The following is a 22,661-nucleotide window of genomic DNA, read 5'->3' on the forward strand; positions in this document are numbered from 1 at the left end:
AAGATAATTCAATAATAATTATCTAACCTGAAAAGTAGAAAAATACCTTTTTAAAAAATGAACTGAGATTCAGGGACCTGCAGGACAAGAATAACAAATCTATTGTTCAGTTTACCAGAGTTTGGAAAAAAGGAAAAAAGAAAGCAGGGCTGAAAAAATATTTGAAGAAATAAAGGATGAAACCTTTCCAGATTAGGCAAAAGACATAAACCTACCAATTCAATAAAACAGTTTAAAGCCCAAGGAAACACACACCTGGACAAATCATAATCAAACTTCTGAAAATGAAAGGCAAAGAAAGATCTTCAAAGCATTAAGGAGAAACACAGGGAAAACAAAGATTCAAAGGACAAAGGATTTCTCATCAGAAACCAGAGGCCAGAAGGAAGTGGCACAATATTTTCCAATACTAAAAGAAAAGAACTGTCAATCAAGAATTTTATATCCAGCAAAAACATTCTTCAGGATTGCAGATGAAATAAAGGCAACTCAGATGAAGAGAAGTTAAAGTAATTTCTTGGCAGCAGACCTATTCTGAAAAAAATAGCAAGATGCTATTCAGAAAGGAAGAAAATAGTAACAAAAGGAAACTCAGCACAACAGGAAAAAAGAAGGGTGATAGAAGGGGTAACTGTAATAAACTATTCTTTGCATGAATTTTAGAAATTATTTTTGACAGAAGCAAAGCTTATAACATTCTCAGTGTATGTAGTGGTAATAATAAAGATGACTATATCATAAAGAAGAGAGAGCAGAGTGACTTTGGTGTTGTTAAGATATCTACATTCCACGTAAATGATAAAGTGTTGATGCCACTAGACTGTGATAAACTATGTATGTATAGTGTAATCTTTAAAACAATAACTAAGAAATTTTTAAACAATAGATCAAATGGAATACTGACAAATTGAAAGTATTTTCTCTGACCATAATGTAATCAACTAGACAGCAATTACCGAAAGATAAAAGAAAAATCTCCTAATAGTTGGGTATTAAAGAACACACTTATAAACAATTCATAGGTCAAAAAGGAATCATCAAGGGAAGAATACACTGACCTGAAAGAAAAAGAGAACAAAATTTGTAAGACAAAGCTGAAGCAATGCTTGTAGGGAAATTTAGAGCAATAAATGCTCATATTGAAAAATAAAATCTCAAACCTTCCACCCATCTAAGCTTCCACCCATCAAAACTAGAAAAATAAATAAATAAACCTGAGACAAGTAGTTGAAGAAAATAATAAAGAGCATAAGTCAATCAATAAAAATGACAACAGAAAAACAAATGAGACAATCATAATGAAGCTTGATTTTTTAGAAAGATCAATAAAATTGGCCCATATAGTTTCATCAGCAAATTCTAAGAGATATCTAAAGAACAAATAATACCAATTCTAAAGTCTCTTCCTACAGTCTCTCTTGATGAGGCTAGCTTTACTGACAGAAAAGTACAGGCAGTATTTTTTAAAAATCCACAGATGAATGTCCTTTATAAATATAGATACAAAAATCCTAGCAAAATATTAGTGAATCAAATCCAGCAATATATAAAAAGAAAAATATACCACACCAAGTTGGGTTTATTCCAAGGATTCAAGTCTGGTTCACTATTGGAAAATCAATGTAATCTATCATACTAACAGTCTAAAACAAGGAAAACCATATGAGCACATCAATTCAAGCAGAATAAAATGTAATAAAATTTATCATCATTCATTAAAAACAAACAAAACTCTCACTGAACTAGGACTAGAAAGGAACTTCTTTAACCTAAGCAAGTGTATCTGCAAAAAACCTACAGCTAACAACATACTTAATGGTAAAACACTGATTACTTTCCCTGTAAGAATAGGAACATGGACTAAAATTGCACAGAACTATACATATTCATAAATGCATGTATATAAAAAACTGGTGAAAAATGAAAAGGTCTATATTGTAGTTAACAGTTGTGTACCAACTCAAATTTCCTGCTTTTGATATTGTACTACAGTTATGTCACTGTTGGGGAGGCAAGGTGAAAGGCACATGAGACTCCATATATACTGCTTTTGCAACTTCCTGTGAGTCTATAATTATTTCAAAATAAAAAGTTAAAGGAAAAAAGCTTCTAGAAGAAATCAGAAGAAAATCTTCATGACCCAGAGTTAGAGTTCTTATATATGACATCAAATTCACAATCCATACAAGAAAAAAACAATTTATAAATTAGACGACCAAAATTAAAAACTTGCATGCTGCTAAAGTCCCTACTAAGAAGATAAAAAGACAAGACACATACTGGAAAAAATAATTTCCAAATCTCTGATTTGACAAAGACTTGTATCCAGGATAACTACTTCTTCGAACTCAACAGTGAAAATAGCAATCCAACCAATAATGGGCATAAGACTCAACAGACACTGTACCAAAGAAGATGCACAGATAGCAATTCAGTATATAAAGAGATGCTCAACATCATTAGTCATTACAGAAATTGAAATTAAAGTAACCAAAGATACCAAAGACCTATTAAGGTGGCTAAAGTTTAAAATAACGATAATACTAAGTGTCAACAAGGACATGGAGTAACTGGATCGCTCATACATTGCTGCTGGGAACATTAAATGGTATAACCACTCTGGAGGATAATGGGACAGCTTCTTACAAAGTTACACATATACTCACAATTAACACTCAGCAAACACACTCCCAAGGACTTATCCTAAAGAAATGAAAACTTACATTCACACCAAAACCTGTACATAGATGTTCACTGCAGCTTTATTTGTAGTAACTAAAACATGAAAACAACTCAAAAGTCCTCCAATGAGTGAATGGATAAACAATGGCTTATCCAAACAATAGAATATTACTCAGCAATAAAACAGAATGAGCTCTTAATATACAACAGCAGCACCTTGGATGGATAGATTTCAAGGGCATTGTGTTGAATGAAGAGAACACAAACTTAAAAGGTTACGCATTGTATGACTCTATTTACATAACACTCTTAAAATGACAAAATTATAGTGATGGAAACATCATTACTCACTGGTAAGGGTTAAGAGTTGAGGAGTAGTGTGCCTATGAAGGGGAAACAAGGGTTTTTCTTTGTGGTGACAAACAGTTCTCTATGCTGATTGTGATCATGGCTATCTGAGTCGTAATAAAACATCATATACCTATGCACACAAAATACATGTAAAAACTGGTGAGATTCAATTTAAGATATGTACCTGAGTTAGTAGGATACTAATGTCAATTGCTGATTTCCTTGGCTGTAATGAAGTATAGCAGTGTATCCCAACTTTTCATTTTTGCCCCTAAAGGTGCCTTTTTAGACATTTTTTTCCTAATGCCCACTATAAATTGTTAGTATCACAAACACATTGTCTTTTTATGTACTGCATGCAAGACAGTGGTTTATACATTAAAAGAGCAAGATTATTTTCTCGCTCTAATACTAATTTTTGCCCCTTTGAGGGCAATACCACACTCACTGAAAGCATGTACTATGGTTATATAAGATAGTATCATTACAGAACGCTGGGGAAAAGTGGAAACTGCACTATTTTGCAGCTTGATGCATTAAACTATTTCAAAATAAAGTTATAATAAAGTTTGAAAATGTATAAGGAAGAGCAAAGAAGCAAAATAGCCAAAACAACATTAAAATAGAAGAACAAATTTGGACAGCTTATACTACCTGATTTTAAGTCTTACTACAAAGCTACAGCAATCAAAGGGGTGTAGTAATAGCATAGTTAGAATAAACAAAAAGATTAATACAACAAAATAGAGTCCAGAAATACTTCCACTTATATATGTCAATTTACTTGGACAAATGCATGCACCAAGGCCAGCCAATGAAGAAATAAAATTTTTAACAAATGGAGGTAGACCTGGATAAACATGAAAAAAAGAAATCAGTGTGAACCCTTGACCCCTACTTCACAGCACCCACAAAAATTAGTTTGCCATGGATCACTAACATAAATGCAAAAATTAAAACTATTAAACAAAAAAAAACTTTCAATTCCTTAGAGTAGACAAAGATTTCTTTAAAAAAGGACACAAAGGCACTATGCAGAAAATTAAAAAATTAAAAAACTGACTTCATCAAATGTAAAATCTGCTATTTAGCAAAAGACACTGTTAAGAAAATTACAAGGCAAGACACAGACCAGGAGAAAGAGTTTACAACATACACATCTAACAAAGGACTTGAATTTAGACTATATAAAGAATTTTTATATATCAACAAAAATACATATAACCCAATAAAAAAGGGAAAAAGCGCTTGAATGGACTCTTCCAAAAAAAAGATATACAAATTATAAATATGTACATGAAAAGGTGCTCAAATTCATCAGTCATTACAAAAATGCAAATGAAACCCATGATACCACTTCACACCTACCAGAATGACTAACATTAAAAACAGTGACAACACTAAATGTTAGGGAGCATGTGGAGCAACTACAACTTTCATATTTTGCTGGTAGGAGTGTGAGATTATAAACTTCTTTGGAAAACAGCTTGTTAAGTTATAAAGTTAAATACACCCAACCTATTTTCCACTCCTAGGTATTGATTTACCCAAGACAAATTAATATATGTCCAGAAAGCACCCTGTACAAGTCTGTTTATGAAAGTATTATTCATAATAGGCCAACATTGGAAACAACCTAAATGCCCAGCTGAATACTACTTAGCAATACAAAAGAATGAATTACTGATATATTTATGGGTGAGTCTCAAAATTTTTGTTGAGAAAAAGAAGGCAGACACAAGAGTACATACTGCATCATTCAAGAACATGCAAAATTAACCTATGGTGTTAAAAAATAGAACACGGGTTATCCATGGGACTTGAGAAGGGTATTCTCTGAGGGTCGCCTTGATTGGGGTATACACATTCATCAAAACTCACAATCTGCCAACTACAGATATTTTACCTCGATTTGTTTCCTTGTTATAAATCTGCACTCATAGTAGGTGATTTTAACCTGTAATTATCAGAAAGTGAATAATTAAGTAGAAAAAGAGCTGTTTAATTTTCTACTTAAAGATACTGTTTATGTTATTAGATTTATTTCTATTGGTAAAGGTATCTTTACCTATTTATTTTTTTGTACAAGTTCAACTGTATTGTCCTTATAACCAACACAACCTTACTTAGCTTTCATTAATTCTAATAAATTGCCAATAGATTCTCTTCCAGTTTCTATGCAGACAATCATAAGGGCAGCTTTGCATCTTTCTTGTTTCTTACTGTCTATGCCCTTTAGAAAAATGGCCAGTAGTAATAGGAGGGCCTCTGTCTTGGTTGCTCAAATTTTGTTTAGAATTTTTATAGTTATCTCCATGTTGAGATTTGCCTATTACTTTCCTCCCTTATCTTTGTGTTGTTTTGCTATCTAAATCACATTATTTTAACAATAAATTAGGGACCTTTCTCTTCCTTTGCATTCTCTAGGACATTTTGTAAATGATAAAGATTATCATCAATTCCTTGAAAGTTTGGTAGACTCCACCTGTCATGGTCAGTTTTATGGATCAGTTTGGCTATAGATCCATTACTCCACACTAATCCAGGTGTTGCTGTGAAGGTATTTTGCAGATGTGGTTAAAATCTGTGATTCATTGACTTTAAGTAGTTATCTGAAATAATCCTGGTGGGCCTGCTTCAATCAGTTGAAAAGCCCTAAGAGCAGAACTTTTTCTGAAGAATGCCACCTGCAGGCTGCATCTGCAGCTCATGACCAAGGGTTCTGAGGCTGCTGTTCCTGACAGCCTGACCCTACACATTTCAGACTTGCCTGTCTAGCTTCCACAAGCACATAAGCCAGTACTTGCTGTATATATGTGTTTGTCCGGGCAGGAGGGGGTCTGTGTATCTCCTACGCACTGTTTCTCCGGGAGAACCCAGATGATACACCACCTATTGGAGCCTGGGTTCTGGATTCTGTAATATGTATGTATGCATGTATGCATGCACTTATGTGTGAGACACATATAATATGTAATATATGTATGTATGCATGCACTTATGTGTGAGACAGAAACAGTTTTAATACTGACTTAGTTTTCCAAGGGCTTTTTATTTTTGAGTCAGTGGCAGTTTTAGTTAAGTTCACATTTCTCAAGGAAACTATCCATTTCATTTAAATTTTCAAAATAATGATTATGATGATATTCATGTTTTTTTTCTCTTCACCACACCTCAGTTGTATTCCAGTTTTCACTGTCTATGCCAGGGGTCAACAAACTGTTAAGGACCAAGTATAAATATTTTAAACTTTGTAGCCCATCTACCATTTCTGTGAAGTATTTTCCTTTTTCTTTTTTTAACAATCCTTTAAAAATGTCACTATTCATAGCTTATAGGCTGTGGATAAATTTAAAGTTCCTTTGGCTTCTCTCTCACTTACCAACTTTACATTTCCCTGTATGGCCCCGGAAGATGACTGGTTAGCCAGAGACGGGTAAGATTCCTCAAGGGAGGAACAACCTAAGACAGGCACAGTCACAGGGGAGCCATCAGGTGAGAAATTGGGGATCAACAGAGGTGAGGCTTAGAACCTCACCCCCCCTGTTCTGAGAGAAATCTTCTGCATACATGGATGTTTTATTGCCCTTGTCTAGCTTGGATTAACACATAGTCTACAGGCACACACTTGATCATCTACATTTGCTCTCTTACAACACTTAACTATGTTTTCTACCTTTATCTTGTATCTACCTACCACTTCAGCATTTTATTAAAAATAATAATAATAAAGAGAGAAATTGGTATCCACATATAAATCAAGTATAAAAATCAAATGAGTATTCATATTTGAACTGACTGTTTATAGTTCATAATGCATGAGCAAAACCGAAGGTTTCTGTGATGGCTGCCCTTGTACTGTTCACCATGTAAGAACTTATTCACTATGTAAGAATTTGTTCTCCATGTAAGAACTTGTTTGTTATGCCTCAGAAGATTGGAGACTGACGAAAATTAGGCTTGGGGTGGATTAATGATTGTGCATTGAGCACTGACTCCCCTATACAGAATTTTATTGTTGTTAACAACCATTTGATCAATAAATATGAGAGATGCCCTCACAAAAAAAAAAAAAGTATATACTTCCAATAAAATAATAAGTAACCGGGATGTAATGAATATAGTCAAGATATTGTAACAGCTTGATATGGTGATAGCTGGTACCTAGAATTGTCATGTATATAAATGTTGAATCACTATGTTGTACACCTGAAACTAATGTAATGTAATACCGTGTGTCAACTACCCTTCAATAAAAAAATAATTATCTACAAAAAAAAAAAAAAAATTAAAGTTCCTTTGGCCAGGATTCTCACCTGGCCTTGGTGGTTGGATAGCTCACTACACGTGTGGACAATATGTTGCTACTGACTATATAAAGAGCTCCACCCAGTGCTCTGGGCGACATGGTGGCACAGCTGCAAGGCTGTAGAAGAGCAGAGCAGAGGCTGGAGTGGTGGCAGCACCGAGGACAGAGGCCCAGAGGATGGCTGTAGAGGCAGGGAGGCCCAGAGGCAGAGATGGGCTTGCTGCGTGAAAACTTCCTCTGAGTGGATGGGATTTTAGTGATTGACCTGCCACCATGGAAATAAAGTTGGGTATAAACCTTTCATCCCAAGAACATCTACTGTCATTTCTTTGGTCACACTGAATCCATAGTGAACTTGCTGGAGGCGGAAACCCATTGGCAAGACACAGGTCTTACCAGAGTTTGCTGAATTCTAGAGACACATGAATATTGATTCACATTTTCCACTCCTGATGTTAAATCAGAAATAACAGATATATATAAATAAATTCTGCTGAAGATGTTCCCATTTGGTAGCATACCAACAACTAAATATCAATTTCTAATTAATTATGATTTTATTAACATTACAAAGCTAACTTTAACACTCTATTACAGATGTGGCATTTTTTATTCATAAAATTACAGAGTGACAGGAACAACAAATACTGGCAAGGATGTGGAGAAAGGGGAACCCTCCTACACTGCTGGTGGGAATGTAAACTAGTTCAGCCACTAGGGAAAGCAGTATGGAGGTTCCTCAAAAAACTAAAAATAGAAATACCATTTGACCCAGGAATTCCACTCCTAGGAATTTACCCTAAGAATGCAGCGGCCCAGTTTCAAAAAGACATATGTACCCCTATGTTTATCGCAGCACTATTTACAATAGCCAAGAAATGGAAGCAACCTAAGTGTCCATCAGTAGATGAATGGATAAAGAAGATGTGGTACATATACCCAATGGAATATTATTCAGCCATAAGAAGAAAACAAATCCTACCATTTACAACAACATGGATGGAGTTAGAGGGTATTATGCTCAGTGAAACAGGCCAGGCAGAGAAAGATAAGTACCAAATGATTTTACTCATCTGTGGAGCATACGAACAAAGCAAAAACTGAAGGAACAAAGCAGCAGCAGACTCACAGAACCCAAGAATGGACTAACAAGTTACCAAAGGGAAAAGGCCTGGTGGTGGGGTGTGGGTGGTAAGGGAGGGAGAAGGGGAATAAGGGGCACTATTATTAGCATACATAACATATTGGGGGCACATATTGAGGGAAGGCACTATAGCACAGAGAAGACAAGTAGTGACTCTACAGCATCTTACTATGCTGATGGACAGTGACTGTAATGGGGTATGTGGGGGGAACTTGATAATGGGGGAAATCTAGTAACCACAACATTGCTCATGTGATGGTATATTAATGATAGCAAAATAAAAAAAAATTACAGAGTGACTCCTTCAATGTCCATGTTTTACATTTGTATAAGCGCCTGAAAAAAAATTTTTTTAAGAGTTTGCTACTATATAGTCACATGAATTTATACTGAGATAAAGAATCTGGATACCACCACCAGGGAAAATTTCTAAAACTCCAGCTTCACAACATTCTATCATCACCTGAAAGTCAATTTTCACCTTTTTCACAAGCTGAATTTCTTAGCTCAGATTTTGCTTTGGGGCTCATGTGTTCTTGCAATATGGCAGTACTACTAGATTATAAGGCTACCAACAACAGCTCTTGCTATAAATCCACAAAGATAACAGTGAAGCATATCAGATTACAGAATCTCTCATTTGAAAAGAAGTGATGCCAGAAGGGCAAGGTATGCCATTTTAACAGTGAAAATGTTCTACTTTAGCAAATTTGATTCCTATTTAAGTAACGCCACTTATTAAAAACTTAATTTATGTTTATTTGCTCCTGAAGACATTTCCATGCTACTGCTCACTCTGAAGGAAAAACGAAAACAAAAAAAAATACTTGTAGTAAATTTGCAAGTGTTCTCATTAGCAACAGTTCCTATCTTTAGGTCCCCCACTTCTTTATCAGCTACCAAGAGCCTCAAAAATGAAGGACCCCAGGCAGAAGGCATCATGCACAACACAATCAGACCAGAATTCTCACCCCAGAAAGCTCAGTGGACTCCACTTCTCAACAGCACAAAGACATGGATAATCCTGACCAAACTTTTGTCTTCTTGCCAGCTTGTTCATACCTTCGTTATAACGATAATGTAAAATGAGGAAGGGGGTGGAGTGGGCAGAGGTATTTAGCCTGGGAAAATTAATATAGTGAAAATCAGTGTTCCTTTCACCTTTCCCTTCAAGCCTTGAACTGACATAACACACACAAAAATCAGTAGTAGGAGAGATTCTCCACCCAAATATTCCAGCCTGTCTCCGGCTATGACACCTCAAGAGGAAAGCAATGAATGTCCTACAGTCTTCCTAACGGCCTCTTCAGATTAAATATTTTGATTCCACTTTGCAGATAAAGAAGTGGAAACTCATACCAATGGCATTTTTCACAGAACTAGAGCAAATAATTCTGAAATTTGTACAGAACCACAAAAGACCCTCAATGGCCAAAGCAATCCTGAGAAAGAAGAATAAAGCTGGAGGTAGCACACTCTGGATTTCAAACTATACTACAAAGCTACAGGCATCACAACTATGGTACTGGCACCGATACAGACACATAAATCTGTGGAACAGAAGAGCCCAGAAACAAACCCATGTTGTATGGTCAAGTACTATATAACAAAGGAGGCAATAATATACAATGGGGAAAAGACAGTCTCTTCAATAAATGGCACTGAAAAACTGGACTGCTACATACAAAAGAAGGAAACCAGATCACTGTCTTACACTATACACCATGCAAAAATAAACTCAAAATGGATTAAAGACCTAAGTGTAAGACCGGAAACCATAAAATTCCTAGAAGAAAACATAGGCAGTGAACTCCTGAACATCAGCATTAGTAATTTTTTTCTGGATATGTACCCCACTGCCAGGCAAGGAAAACAAAAGCAAAACTAAACAAATGGGTACCTGCATTAATCTAAAAATCTCCTGCACACCAAAGGAAACCATCAGCAAAACAGAAAAGGCAACCTACTGAACGGGAGAATATATTTGTAAATAATGTATCCAATAAGGAGCTAAAATGCAAAATATATAAAGAACTCATACAATTCAACACCAAAAAAATAAATAACCCAATCAACCAATGGAGAGAGAACCTGAAAAGACACTTTTCCAAAAAAGACATACAGATGGCCACAAGACACATGAAAAGATACTCAATATCACAAATCATAAAGGAAATGCAAATCAGAACCACAATCAGGTTATCACCTCATACCAGTCAGAATGGTTAAGTATCCAAAAGACAAGAAATAACAAGTGTTGCCAAGGATGTGTGCAAAGGGAACCCTTGTACACTGCTGGTGCAGCACTCTGGAAAGTGGTGTGGAGGTTTCTCAAAAAACTAAAATAGAAAATAACATATGAACAAGTAATTCCTCTTTTGGGAATTTACTGAAGAAAACAAAATCACATATTAGAAAAGATACATGTACTCCTGTTTATTGCAGCATTATTTACAATAGCCAAGATAGGGAAGCAACTTGAGTATCCATCTGTAACCTTGACTGGAAAAAGTAGATGACTGGAAAAAGAAAATGTGTACGTATCTACAATGGAGTATTACTCAGCCATAAAAAGGAATTGAAATCTTGCGGTTTGCAACAGCATGGATGGACCTGGAGAGCATTAGGCTAAGTGAAGAGAATGAGAAATACCACATGATTTCACTTATATGTGGAATCTAAAAAATAAAACAGATAAACAAAGGGGCAAATCAGACACAGACCCATAAATACAGAGAACAGACTGGTAGGAGTGTGAGCAGTGGATGAAATATGTGAAGGGGATAAAGAGTACAAACTTCCAATTATATAATAAATTCATCATGGAGATGAAAAGTAAATACAGAACATAGTTACTAGTATTTTATCTTTGTATGCTGACAGATGGTAACTATACTTATGATAGTCAGCATTCAGTAATGTATGTAACTGTCAAATCACTATGTTATACACCTGAGACTAATGTAATATTGTATATCAACTATACTTTAAGAAAAAATTTAATTAAAATAAGTGGAGAGTCACATAAAAGTCTTTGACAAAGTGGCAATGCTAAGATCAGGTAACCCAGATCCTAATTCTTCTTCCATATCACTACTACATACAAATGCATGTACTGGTCACCTACTTAAGGGCACTTCAGCAAACAAGGTTTATAAGATTCTGAAGTTATGCCGAAGTGTGAAACAACCCTTAGACAATAAGACTTTGTTTCAAAAGCATCACTTTGAACAAGCAGATTTCAAACCTTCACAGTTCATTTTTAATGAGAAAGTAAAATTAAACGGAATTCTGATTCTCTGATTCCCAAGATAGAGAAAATTATTATCAAAGAAAAAAGCAAGAGGAGTGATCTGTCATTTGGCTGAAAAACACCTTCAAAGAGAGTAAACATCATATATTAGGTCAGTCAGTAACAATCTCATTTTTTGTAAGCTCAGAGTCTAAGAAAATACAGAAAGCACATCAATGAGGTGCATGTGTTTATTTCTGTTTAGCTTCTGGGTCAAATACCACCTATACCCCACAACAGTATGCTTCATTTGAACTTCTCTGTCCTATCAGCTTTCACTGTTAATAACCACCTAGTTCACACCAGACATGCCCATTTCCCAAAAGTACCTATTTCTTGGACCTCAGATTCTGCAGATTGCTAGGTGTGAAAACTTCGTCTTCCACCCACATTACTTTAACCTAGATGAGGCCAGAAAAGGACAACAAATCTTAATATATCAAAGCAGGAAATAAATTTATGCAGTAAGACATGCCAATTTGAGAAGTGTGTTGCCATCTCCATTGTGGCCGTAATTTCTTAAATGAGAAAATTTCACATTTACTTTACTTGGCAAAACTGCAAGACTATCTTGTCCCATAAGCACAATTTCCTTTTGATATCTAATAGAAATTCAGTAATGTTATGGGAGATGGAAATAGATATGTGAGAAAGGAATAGAGGACAGCATGCCTGTGCATTCTCAGCAATGTAAGCCTCATCTATTTTTTCTCTGATGTACACCTAGAACATGGTAGACTACTCTCAAATCTACTCCTCAATGCCTTTGGCCGTCCTATCTCTATCAGTTCTTCATCTTACAGTACTTCATAAAATTTCTACAGAAAACATGTAACACTCTGATAATGGAACAGCGAACTATTTTATATTGAGAGATTATTCACTTATTTGAAGATTCAAACTTTGCTTAAATCACTCACAGCACCTCTCTTGGTGTGGCCTCCAGAGCCAGTCTGAGTTAACAAGAAACCAGTTCCACAATACAACTTTTTTGGAGAGTAGCATTTCCCAGGATGATAATCTGCCACCCTCACCCAATCGCCCTGTAACCTTGACTGGAATCTAAGTTCACCTTCTGAACAAAAAGTTGCCAAAATGAGGACATTAAAATTAATGTACTGTAGAGGCTCATAGCAAATTCTAAAGGTGTCTCAAAAATATTCTAAACATAGTAGTTATACTAGAAAAAGTATAAATTCTTTCCAAGCTAAGGTTTGCTCCTATCCCGCTGTGGCAACCCCACAAGGTTCTATCTTTAAAGAAGATGTTTATTATGCTGAGTTCTCATTGTCTTTATCTACCTCCAGATTTACTCTGCCCACATTTTCAAGTATCCACTGGTAATTTCCAAGTCCCAACATCACAATTTCAACCTAAAATTTCTACAATTTACATCTTCATTCTGCCATCCCAGTGATTATGTTATCCTTCTCATCTAAATCAGCTCACATTTATTTAGTATGCAGAAGCAGCACAGTATCTGCAGAGGGAAGGAAGGAGTGGAAGAAGGAATACACATCATCACAGGCAGGGGAAAGTAGGAAGAAGCTGTGCCACAAAAAGCTCAAAGCAGTCTTGCAACATTACCCAGCAAAGAACTGTAGTCAAACTCCAGCTCAACTTTCCACCTTTTATTTGCCATCTTCTATCTCTTATTTTCTCATCAAGAAGTCAAACTCACCATTTATTCCACCTCAAAGTGCACCCTGACCCCAGCACCTGAAAGTGACCTCTCCTACTTCAACCCCCAAGATTGTGCATACACGAATGCTATTGCTCCAGCTGCATCTGGACGACAGCATGTCACCTCACCTGTGCTCTCGTCTCCTGATAGACCAGTGGTTGCTATAGATTGAAGACTCAAACTTTGCTTAAATCACTCACAGCACCTCTCTTGGTGTGTCCTCCAGAGCCAGTCTGAGTTAACAAGAAACCAGTTCCACAATACAACTTTTTTGGAGGGTAGCATTTCCCAGGATGATAATCTGCCACCCTCACCCGATCGCCCTGTAACCTTGACTGGATTAAAGATGCACGAAGATGTTTATTATGCTGAGTTCTCAGCTAAGCAACCTTAGGAGTTATCATGAGCTCCCCCGTTCATGTTGAAGCCCTAAACCCCAATATGACTGTATTTGGGGAAGTAATTAAGATTAAATAAAGTCATATGGGCAAGGCCCTAATCTGGTAAGTGGCCTTTGATAAGACCCAGCAATCCAACCGGCTGGCACCTTGATCTTGGACGTCTCAGCCTCCCGAACTTAAGGACACAAATTTCTGTAGTTTAAGCCACGCAGACTACGACATGTTATTAAGGCAACCCGAGCAGACTAAGACAGATCTTGATGCCAGTTCTCAATTCTGGCCATATCTAACAACCACCTCAAAGGGCTTTATGCCTGTGCCCCACCCCAGACCAGTTAAGTCAGAAATGCTGGAGTAAAAATCAAGCTTTATTATTTTTAAAAGCTCTCCAAATAATTCTAATACACAGCTAAATTAAGAATCAGTGCATGAAAGTTAAGTTTAATGAGGTCAGAAACCACATCCAATTCATCTCCATAATACCCTCTAACTCCTAGAATATAGTAAATATGCAATAAAACTGTTTAATAAATGGCACATATTTTAAAGCATTTCAACATTTGATAATTACAGAAATTCGTTCCGTTAAAAAATATTTATTAGGCACCCACAAGGTACCCATCACCATGCTAGGTACTGTACATTACCATGAGGTAAACACACAAGGCTTATTTTGCAGCATAAATTTATGAAACTGTCTTTCACTTAATCATGCTCGGTTAATTAACATATTCTTTGATCTGTAAGAACCTCCCAGTAACAGTTCTTTAACAAAAACACAATGCAAGATAGTAAGCACATCATTCTTAAAAAATTTTTCCCCTAGTCTCTTTAATTGAAAACGTTAAATGTAATTGGGGATGGTGGGGAGAAGGTTAACTTGGGAATCAATGTTCTTACTTGGGCACAGCTTTGTCTGGTCCACTTATATCCGGTAGAATGTAATATTTTTCACATCTACATATCTAGACATTTCTACAAATATGTTATTAACAACCCTATACAAAAACAATGATGTTAATCGAGTCAATGAAACATAAACTTGAAGTTACTTCTTTTTCTGTGAACTTTCCGTACTGAGTCAAGAATCCCTTGAAACCAAAAGCAAGTATTTAAAATCATCTAAGTTCAAGACTTGAAGCAACCTTAGGAGTTATCAGATCTCACTCTCCCTACCCCTCATCCTCAAACCTCAGATCAGCCATTAAGAATACTTTAAGGGCCTGAGGTTAATGGCAAAGTCTGAAAGAGTCTCAATTCCCAAATGCAACAGCGCCTCTGGGGTTGGGGGCAATCTTTTGCCCTGTAGGTGTGATTAGCTGGCTCCTTTCCAATCATCTAGATGTTACTGTATTTAGAGAAGTGAAGCCATATGAAAAACAGCTACTCTTTACCACACAGGTAACATCCCACTCTCCACATCATGTTTTTCCTCATCTCTCAAATTCTCTGATACATACAGACATTATTACATCTGTATATTTCATTGTATTTCCCAAGGAACAAACTCCAGATCTACAATGAAAGAAACTCTATAGCCAGGTTATTTACTACTTTGGTGGTATTTTAAAAATTGTTTTGAAAGGTTGAGGGGTGGTGACCATCAGGGAGAGCGTCCTGTGAAACTTATTCTAAAGTGAGGTGTGAAAGATGAACAAGAACTAGACAGATTTGGGGATGGGTAAGAGAGGGAAAATTCCAGAGCAACATGTCAAATGGTCTAGAAGCAAAAAAAAACAAAACAGTTAGGTATATTTTAGGCACATGTTACTCAAAGTTTTTTATCACAATCCCGCAATACTTTACATCTGGATACAGTACACACACCTGGGGGGTGTTTAGATAAACGTGTGCAAGCATCCCTCTTACCTGACCTACCACTCTCCGAACTCTCATACCTACCCACACTAAGGTTCCTAAAAGACTCAGCTAAGTCATTTTTAGGATAGAGCTGGTATCACTCCAGCAGGAATGAATGCTGAAGCATTCACCTGTAACTTCTCAGGGCTGCCCCTGGGCACGGTAGCACTTTGCCCTTTTCCTTCCCGTTGCCCCCTCCCAACCTCTGCAGTGGACAAGGACTGACAGCACGAAAGCCCAGCTCCCTGCCTCCAAAGCAGGACAAACCTCACTCTCTATGGTGCACGAGAGCTGATCAGGCTGAGACAGTCGTCCCTGAAACCAACATGCTCAGCTTCCTCCCTTCCCTCTCTTGGTCCCCTCACTCCCTTACAGGCTTTTTCCTGAGAACACTCCATTAATAAATCACTTGCAAGTAAAACACCCAAGTGGTACCCAGACCTGACACCCAGGTCTTGTTCTCTAATACTGAGCCCAAATAAAGGAACTGGTGCTTGTCAGAGAAGTGACTAATTCTGTGGATGGGCCAGCATAGGTACAAGATGAGCCAGGAAGATGCTGTGTGAGAAAAAAAGATGCCCCAAAAAAGGATGGGACCGTCTCACAAGGACCCAGAAGTTCATGTGAAGGAACTCTCACTGGCCAAATCTGGGAAAATGTGAGCACCAAAATATTACATACAGTAGCAAATTACAAACCATTTAAAAAAAGGAAGTCTTGAGTCCACACCAGTAATAAATTTGTAATAAATAAGCAAGAAACAAAGTGACATTTGCTTACAGCAAAATGCCAACAACCATCTAATAAATGTGTAAAGAATGCTAAAGGCAGAAAATAATCATTTTGCAACCATCATAGGAAAGACTGAACCAGGCAAAAATCATCATTGGATGCTACAACAAAGGGAAATAGTTGATGAGGAATAGACATTTGCCTGGTCTTAAATGGTCTCCCTATAGATTACTTATTAATTACCAGAGGAAAAACATGGCAAAGAAATGGAACAAGACCTTGACCAAATGATTAAAATTATGCCACTCATGAGAGACATAGACCACGTTTCCGGATGTGACACCCCGAGAAAGACACATCTCCACTCCTGTAGTACTTGGCTGAGAACGCATAACCCAATCTAACCAAAAGTCAGATAAACACAAAATGAAGGGAAGTTCTACTTGTCACTCTTGCTTAAAAACTTGCAGTCTCTCCATTGTTTTTAGGATAAAATGCAAACCCCTTAAAATGGCTTTCAAAACCTTTCATGATTCACACTCAAACCCTTCAACGGCCACAGCACACACTCCTTTTTTATCTCAACTTTGCTGTCTTTCTTATGCTCTTTACTTAAGCCAGCATTTCCCAAATTCCAAAATGCAACTCACTGATGGACTGTTAAATTAATCTAGTGAGGCAACAACAATATATTTTCTATTGCAAAAATACTTTCAGTTTAGAAGTATGTAAAATGTATAAGTTAAACAGATTTTTAGCTCTGAACTACCAATCTAAAGTCTAAGAGGAAACCATAGAGATAGAAGCAGTATATCAAAATTTTCTAATCAACTACATAACCTTTTATGTGTTAGTCATACACTGCTCAGAAAAAAGATTCTTCAAATCTGTTTAAATACTAAAAATTAAAATTTTCTACTGAATACAAATGCTAGCAGCCCTAAAGCTAATCTATGTACATCTCCATAGGAACTGTAAAAGGAACCCATGTGACGCAAATACTCCAAGAGCTGCCATAATGAAATCCTCCCAACATACACACACCTTAAACATTTGCTCAGGGTTTGGCTTGAAATTCTTGACCCTACTTTCCACCCCATGAGCCTTATAACTGTACCTTCCTCCCCTTCATTAGAAGGTCTCTCTCTCTCTCTCTCTCTCTTTCACACACACACACACACACACACACACACACGTGCATGCACACATACACATGGAAACCTCTCTCATGCTGCCATCATCCTGTCATTCAGAAGTAGAGAACAAACCCACACTAATTGATGGGGAAGGGAAACCACCTTTCCGGCTGAGAAGGTAGAAGAAAAAAAAAATGGAGAGAGAAATTTCTTCTAGTTACTAGAAAGAGAAATCAAAATTATCAAGAGCCCAAGTTCCTGTGTGTTTTCATCTGGGAATATAATGTCCTAAGATTTACCTGGAATCTGGAAATAGCAAAGGCAAAATTGAGTGTTCTTTCAGAACAGTAACGGGCATGACTTCCCATTACTGGGCTATTTTACAGCTTGTTAGGGGCAGAGGTTAATGTGCCGAATAGAGACAGAAATACTTTCTAACCAGTGGAAAAGCTAACCCCAAAAGATTACAGCTTATGACTGTGATATGAATTAGTAAGTTTTTATCTAACACAGCAATCTATGAAACTCTCATTATTTACTTCTCAAATGCTTTTTTGGGCTGTTTTCTCCATTTTACTGGTTCCCTCACTAATTAACAAGTTGAAGAAAATCTTCATTTTGTATTTGCATTCAAAATAAACAACTTCTTAAATTTTCAATCTCCTAAATTTGGCTGGATTTTTTAAATATACAATACTTGTAGGAAGGATTATAAATCAGTAAAGTTATAACTTGGAGTAAGACTACACTTACATGCTATTATAGGAGAATGAGGTACACTGGATACTTCTGAATAATTACGCTATGATCAAAGGTCCCATTTATGGCTAAAGATGTAGGGATAATTTCCTCTGGGAATAGAGAGAAGATTACACTGATAAGAAAACAAAGCTGAAGAATAAGTCAAGAAGACTGGGGGGAGTTCACAACAATGGTTCTCTTCTACTCTGCATATTAGAACTGTCTATGGACTCTTTTAAAATATCAGCAGCTTGGGCAAATTAAACTGCAGTATCTGGGAGTACAACCCAAGCACCAGTATTTTTTAAAAATTTCATCTCTCTCCTCAGCCACATTTCCTGGGTGTTTTGGACTCTCTCCAGCTTTTTCTCCCTGCATTCAAACAGAAAATAATGAACAGGATTAGGATTATGGCTGATAAACTCATAAAGAGTGCTATCACCTCTATGTCAGCAAAATGGAAAACAGTTTAAATAAAACTATGTATAAGTATGTAACCTACATTTTACTGTTGGGTTCAGTTTCTTTGGGGGAAATGCACCCTACAAAGTTAAAAGCTGCTTTCCAATAAAGGTCAAACTTGTACAAAGATTTTTTAAGTCTACCATAAACCAATAGGAAAACAGATTTTGCTATGTAAACCTCATTTGGCACATCTTATTCATCTACTCAGAAAATACTCAGTGTGGGTGTATACCATTGTGGACTGTGAAAAGAGAAATACCAAATGTGAACCTATGACCCTCACAAAAATGAGTTAAAAAAATTTTTTTAAAGCTAGCTTCAATATGTTTGTATTCCAGAATTTATAAACAGACAAGGAAATGTTTTAAAAATCTTCCTACTTTCTGACTCTACCTTCTTACTTTCCAATCCAATTTTGCTTCTATCCCTGCTGTTATCAAAGTTTCCAATGATAGAGTTGTAGATTTGACCACCACTAGCCACCCAGGTGCAGAGTAAAAAGCCTAGGAATTATCCTTAATGCCTCCCTTTTCTCATCACCATTACTCAGCGCAACAGGAGGTCCTGTCAAATGCTCCTTCAAAAGATCTACTGAAGCTTCATACTTCTTTCCATCTTTTTTAGTATCATCCCAGGCCAACATACTAACTAACATATTTAGCCTGGATCACTGCTACCATCTCTTAACCTGTCTCACTGCTTTCACTCAGGACCCTTCCACTATGCATGCTACCATTGCAGCCAGGGGAGTAGACACCAATTTTATGTCACTGACTTCTTTAAAAGCCTCTAAAGGCTTTTGATAACATCAAGAAAAGTCCAAATGCTTTCTTACCATAGCCTGCAAGGCCTGGAAGCATCTAGCTCCTGACTAGTTTCCCAACATCTTTCCTTATGGATCTCATCCACACTCTTGCCCTCATTCCCGTCAAATATTTTAAGTGTTTGCTACTCTGACTGCCTAGCATACTTTCCTTACCTTTTCCCAAGACTGCTTCCTCTCATCCTTCAGATTCCAATTCAAATGACACTTACTCCTAGAGCTCCTGGCTAGCTGCTCTATCTAAAGTAATTCTCGCTTCACCATCTACCACGTGACACTGTTTGCTTTCTACATGGGCATCACAATGTCAAAGGGTGTTCGGAGTAGTAGGGGTGGTTGACTTCTTCCTTCTACCACTACAATACAAGCTCTATTCAGAGCAGGGATCTCATCTGTCCCTACAGCCTAGAACAGCACATGACAGATAATGGGCACTCAAGTATTTGTTTAATCAATAAATACTCAAATGGTGGCTTGGTCTATAGCACTGGACTAGAAATGGAAATTATCTGAGTTCTATCCAGACCTGGCTCTGCCAGCAATGAGCTGTGTGTTTTCAGCACACCACAAGATTGGAGTGGGTTAAGAATAACTGGACAATAAGAAGAAAACAAATCCTACCATTTGCAACAACATGGATGGAGCTAGAGGGTATTATGCTCAGTGAAATAAGACAGGCGGAGAAAGACAAGTACCAAATGATTTCATTCATCTGTGGAGCATAAGAACAAAGCAAAAACTGAAGGAACAAAACAGCAGCAGACTCACAGAACCCAAGAATGGACTAACAGTTGCCAAAGGGAAAGGGCCTGGAGGTGGGGAGAGGGGTGGGAAGGAAGGGAGAAGGGGAATAAGGGGCATTATTAGTAGCACACAGAACGTAGGGGGGCGGGCACGGGGAAGACACTATAGCACAGAGAAGACAAGTAGTGACTCAATAGCATCTTAATATGCCGATGGACAGTGACTGTAAGGGGTATGTGGTGGGGATTTGATAATGGGGGGAATCTAGTAACCACAGTGTTGCTCATGTGATTTTATATTAATGATACAAAAAGAATAACTGGACAGTAAAAAAGTGGAGACAGCAAATATGAAGATTTCTTCTAAATGTCCTTATCCATCTAAATTCAGAAATACAGACATACGAAAGTCTTTAACCTGGGATTGGCTTCCTTATCTGTAGGAGGTTACTTTGTCACTTGCAAATCAGAAACACTCAAATTACATTGGTTCAACCTACTTTCCAACCTGAACTTTTCTTACCCACCCCTTATTTACAGCCTACTACCCCCAAATCAAGATATTCACCCTGCCACCAAACATCACACACTGAACTTTACTGCCTATACATTTGCTCATTCTGCCACCTCTTCTCCAACTCCAACCTGCTGGATCAATTGTTAAAGCCTAATCCAATCATCTGGCCCCAAATTAGGAGGATCGTTATGTGTTCTGGAAAATCTCTGTGCTTCAAAGTAGAGTGCTCCCCGATTCTCTCTCCACCTCGTTTCATAATTCCTAAAATGGAGATAGTATCTACTATTCCCGCCCTATTGTTGGATAATTGAGAATACTTAGCTTGATAATAAACTCTTCAATAAATGTTCCTAGTTGCAGGCTACACGTATTTTCCGTTGTCCTTGAGGCCACACCAAAGTGACTTTTTCATTTGTAACCTCCAAAGATTTGAAGTCAGTTCTCTTCCCAATACCTTGAGTTTCCGTATCTATACAACGAAGGGACGGGACTAGACCCACTACCATCCCCTCTAAAAATGAAGTTCCAACCATACTCTTACATAACAGCCCAGAGCAAAGGCGCCGCAGGGAAATAACTTCCCTAACACAGCTTACAGCGACGACCGTGCAGGCGAGCTTCGGTCAGGTCAGGGCGAGAATTAGAGGCCAACAAACTCCGCGGCAAACCAAAGTGGGGGTGCAAATGGAAATCAGAGTAGCACGGGGCAAGACCTTGGGGGTCCCGACTCTTGCCACAGTGTTGGATCCTCTGATTTGTTTTTAAGTTGGGCTGCAGATATTTAAAGCAGTGTCCCAAAGGGACGAAAAATAGGAATGACGAGGAAGAGTCCTGCCGCGTCGAAGAGGAAAATGTTTGCCAGCCACAAATGGACGAGAGCGAACCCGACGCCTTTCACCTAAACCTAACCCCAACAAGCGGGAGGACGACCTAGACCCCAAGGCGGCCGGGCGGGCGCGAGGGGCCGTGTGAGGAAGCGGTGCGACCTCAGAACGCGGCACTTCTCCCGGGCCGGCCCCGCCGCAGACCGCGGGTACAGCCCCGGAGGAGCTCCTCAGCAACCCCAGCTCCCGCCCCAGTACCTGCGGGGTCGAGCGCCATCTCAGCTGGCGGAGAGGGAGGCAGCTGCGCGCAGCTCCCACGTAGGGGGAGGGAGGGGAGGAGCCTGAGTCCGGCGGCACGTGCGACAGCCCGGAGCCTCCCGGGGGAGGAGCAGGGAGAAGAGGAGGAGCGCGGCGCCCTTCGCAAAGCGCCGCAGGTGCGCTTTCCTCTTCCTTAGTCGCTACTTCCGCCGCCCATTGCGCCTGCGCCCTCCTAGCCCCGCCCCTAACGAAACCATCGTGGAAAAGACTTCGCGAGGGAACCGGGAAGGGGGCGTGGCTGGCGCGCCCCTTGGGGGCGGGGTCGTCTTCGGCGCGCGCAGCCCCGCTCGGTCCGAGCGCGAGCACGCGCTTGCAGATCTGGGAAGGCTAGACTCGAGCCGAGGCTGCGGACCCTCTGGTCTGCGACGCCCTTGGCGACAGGCCCCTCCCTCCACACCCGCCCTCGGAGAACCTGAGGAATCATACTTTGTTTTTTCTACGTTAATGTTCATTCATTCATAAATGTCCATTTCATGCCTGCCAGCTTCCAGCCATGGTTCTGAATACGTGGGGAAAATAAATGAACAAAAAATAAGGTCCCTAATTCTCAAGGAGCACCTCGTTAGCAGGGGAGTCAGACAAGTAACACTTATATATGATAGATGCCGCGCGTTTGGAATGTGCACAGCTCGTTCTACC

The 22,661-nt window shown here is 38.4% G+C and overlaps 1 protein-coding gene across 1 annotated transcript in view; it reads right to left on the bottom strand.

Moving 5' to 3' along the window:
* CMC1 (C-X9-C motif containing 1) overlaps positions 1-22,120 on the bottom strand; it is a 76,142-nt gene extending 54,022 nt beyond the window's left edge. The window contains exon 1 of the mRNA XM_036886149.2: positions 21,963-22,120. Coding sequence (XP_036742044.1) covers positions 21,963-21,981 — 19 coding nt within the window. The 5' untranslated portion in view covers positions 21,982-22,120. The remainder of the gene's footprint in view (positions 1-21,962) is intronic.
* Positions 22,121-22,661: the final 541 nt, after the last annotated feature.

The sequence above is a fragment of the Manis pentadactyla genome, chromosome 14 (assembly GCF_030020395.1).
Source record: "Manis pentadactyla isolate mManPen7 chromosome 14, mManPen7.hap1, whole genome shotgun sequence".
NCBI classification, from domain to species: domain Eukaryota; kingdom Metazoa; phylum Chordata; class Mammalia; order Pholidota; family Manidae; genus Manis; species Manis pentadactyla.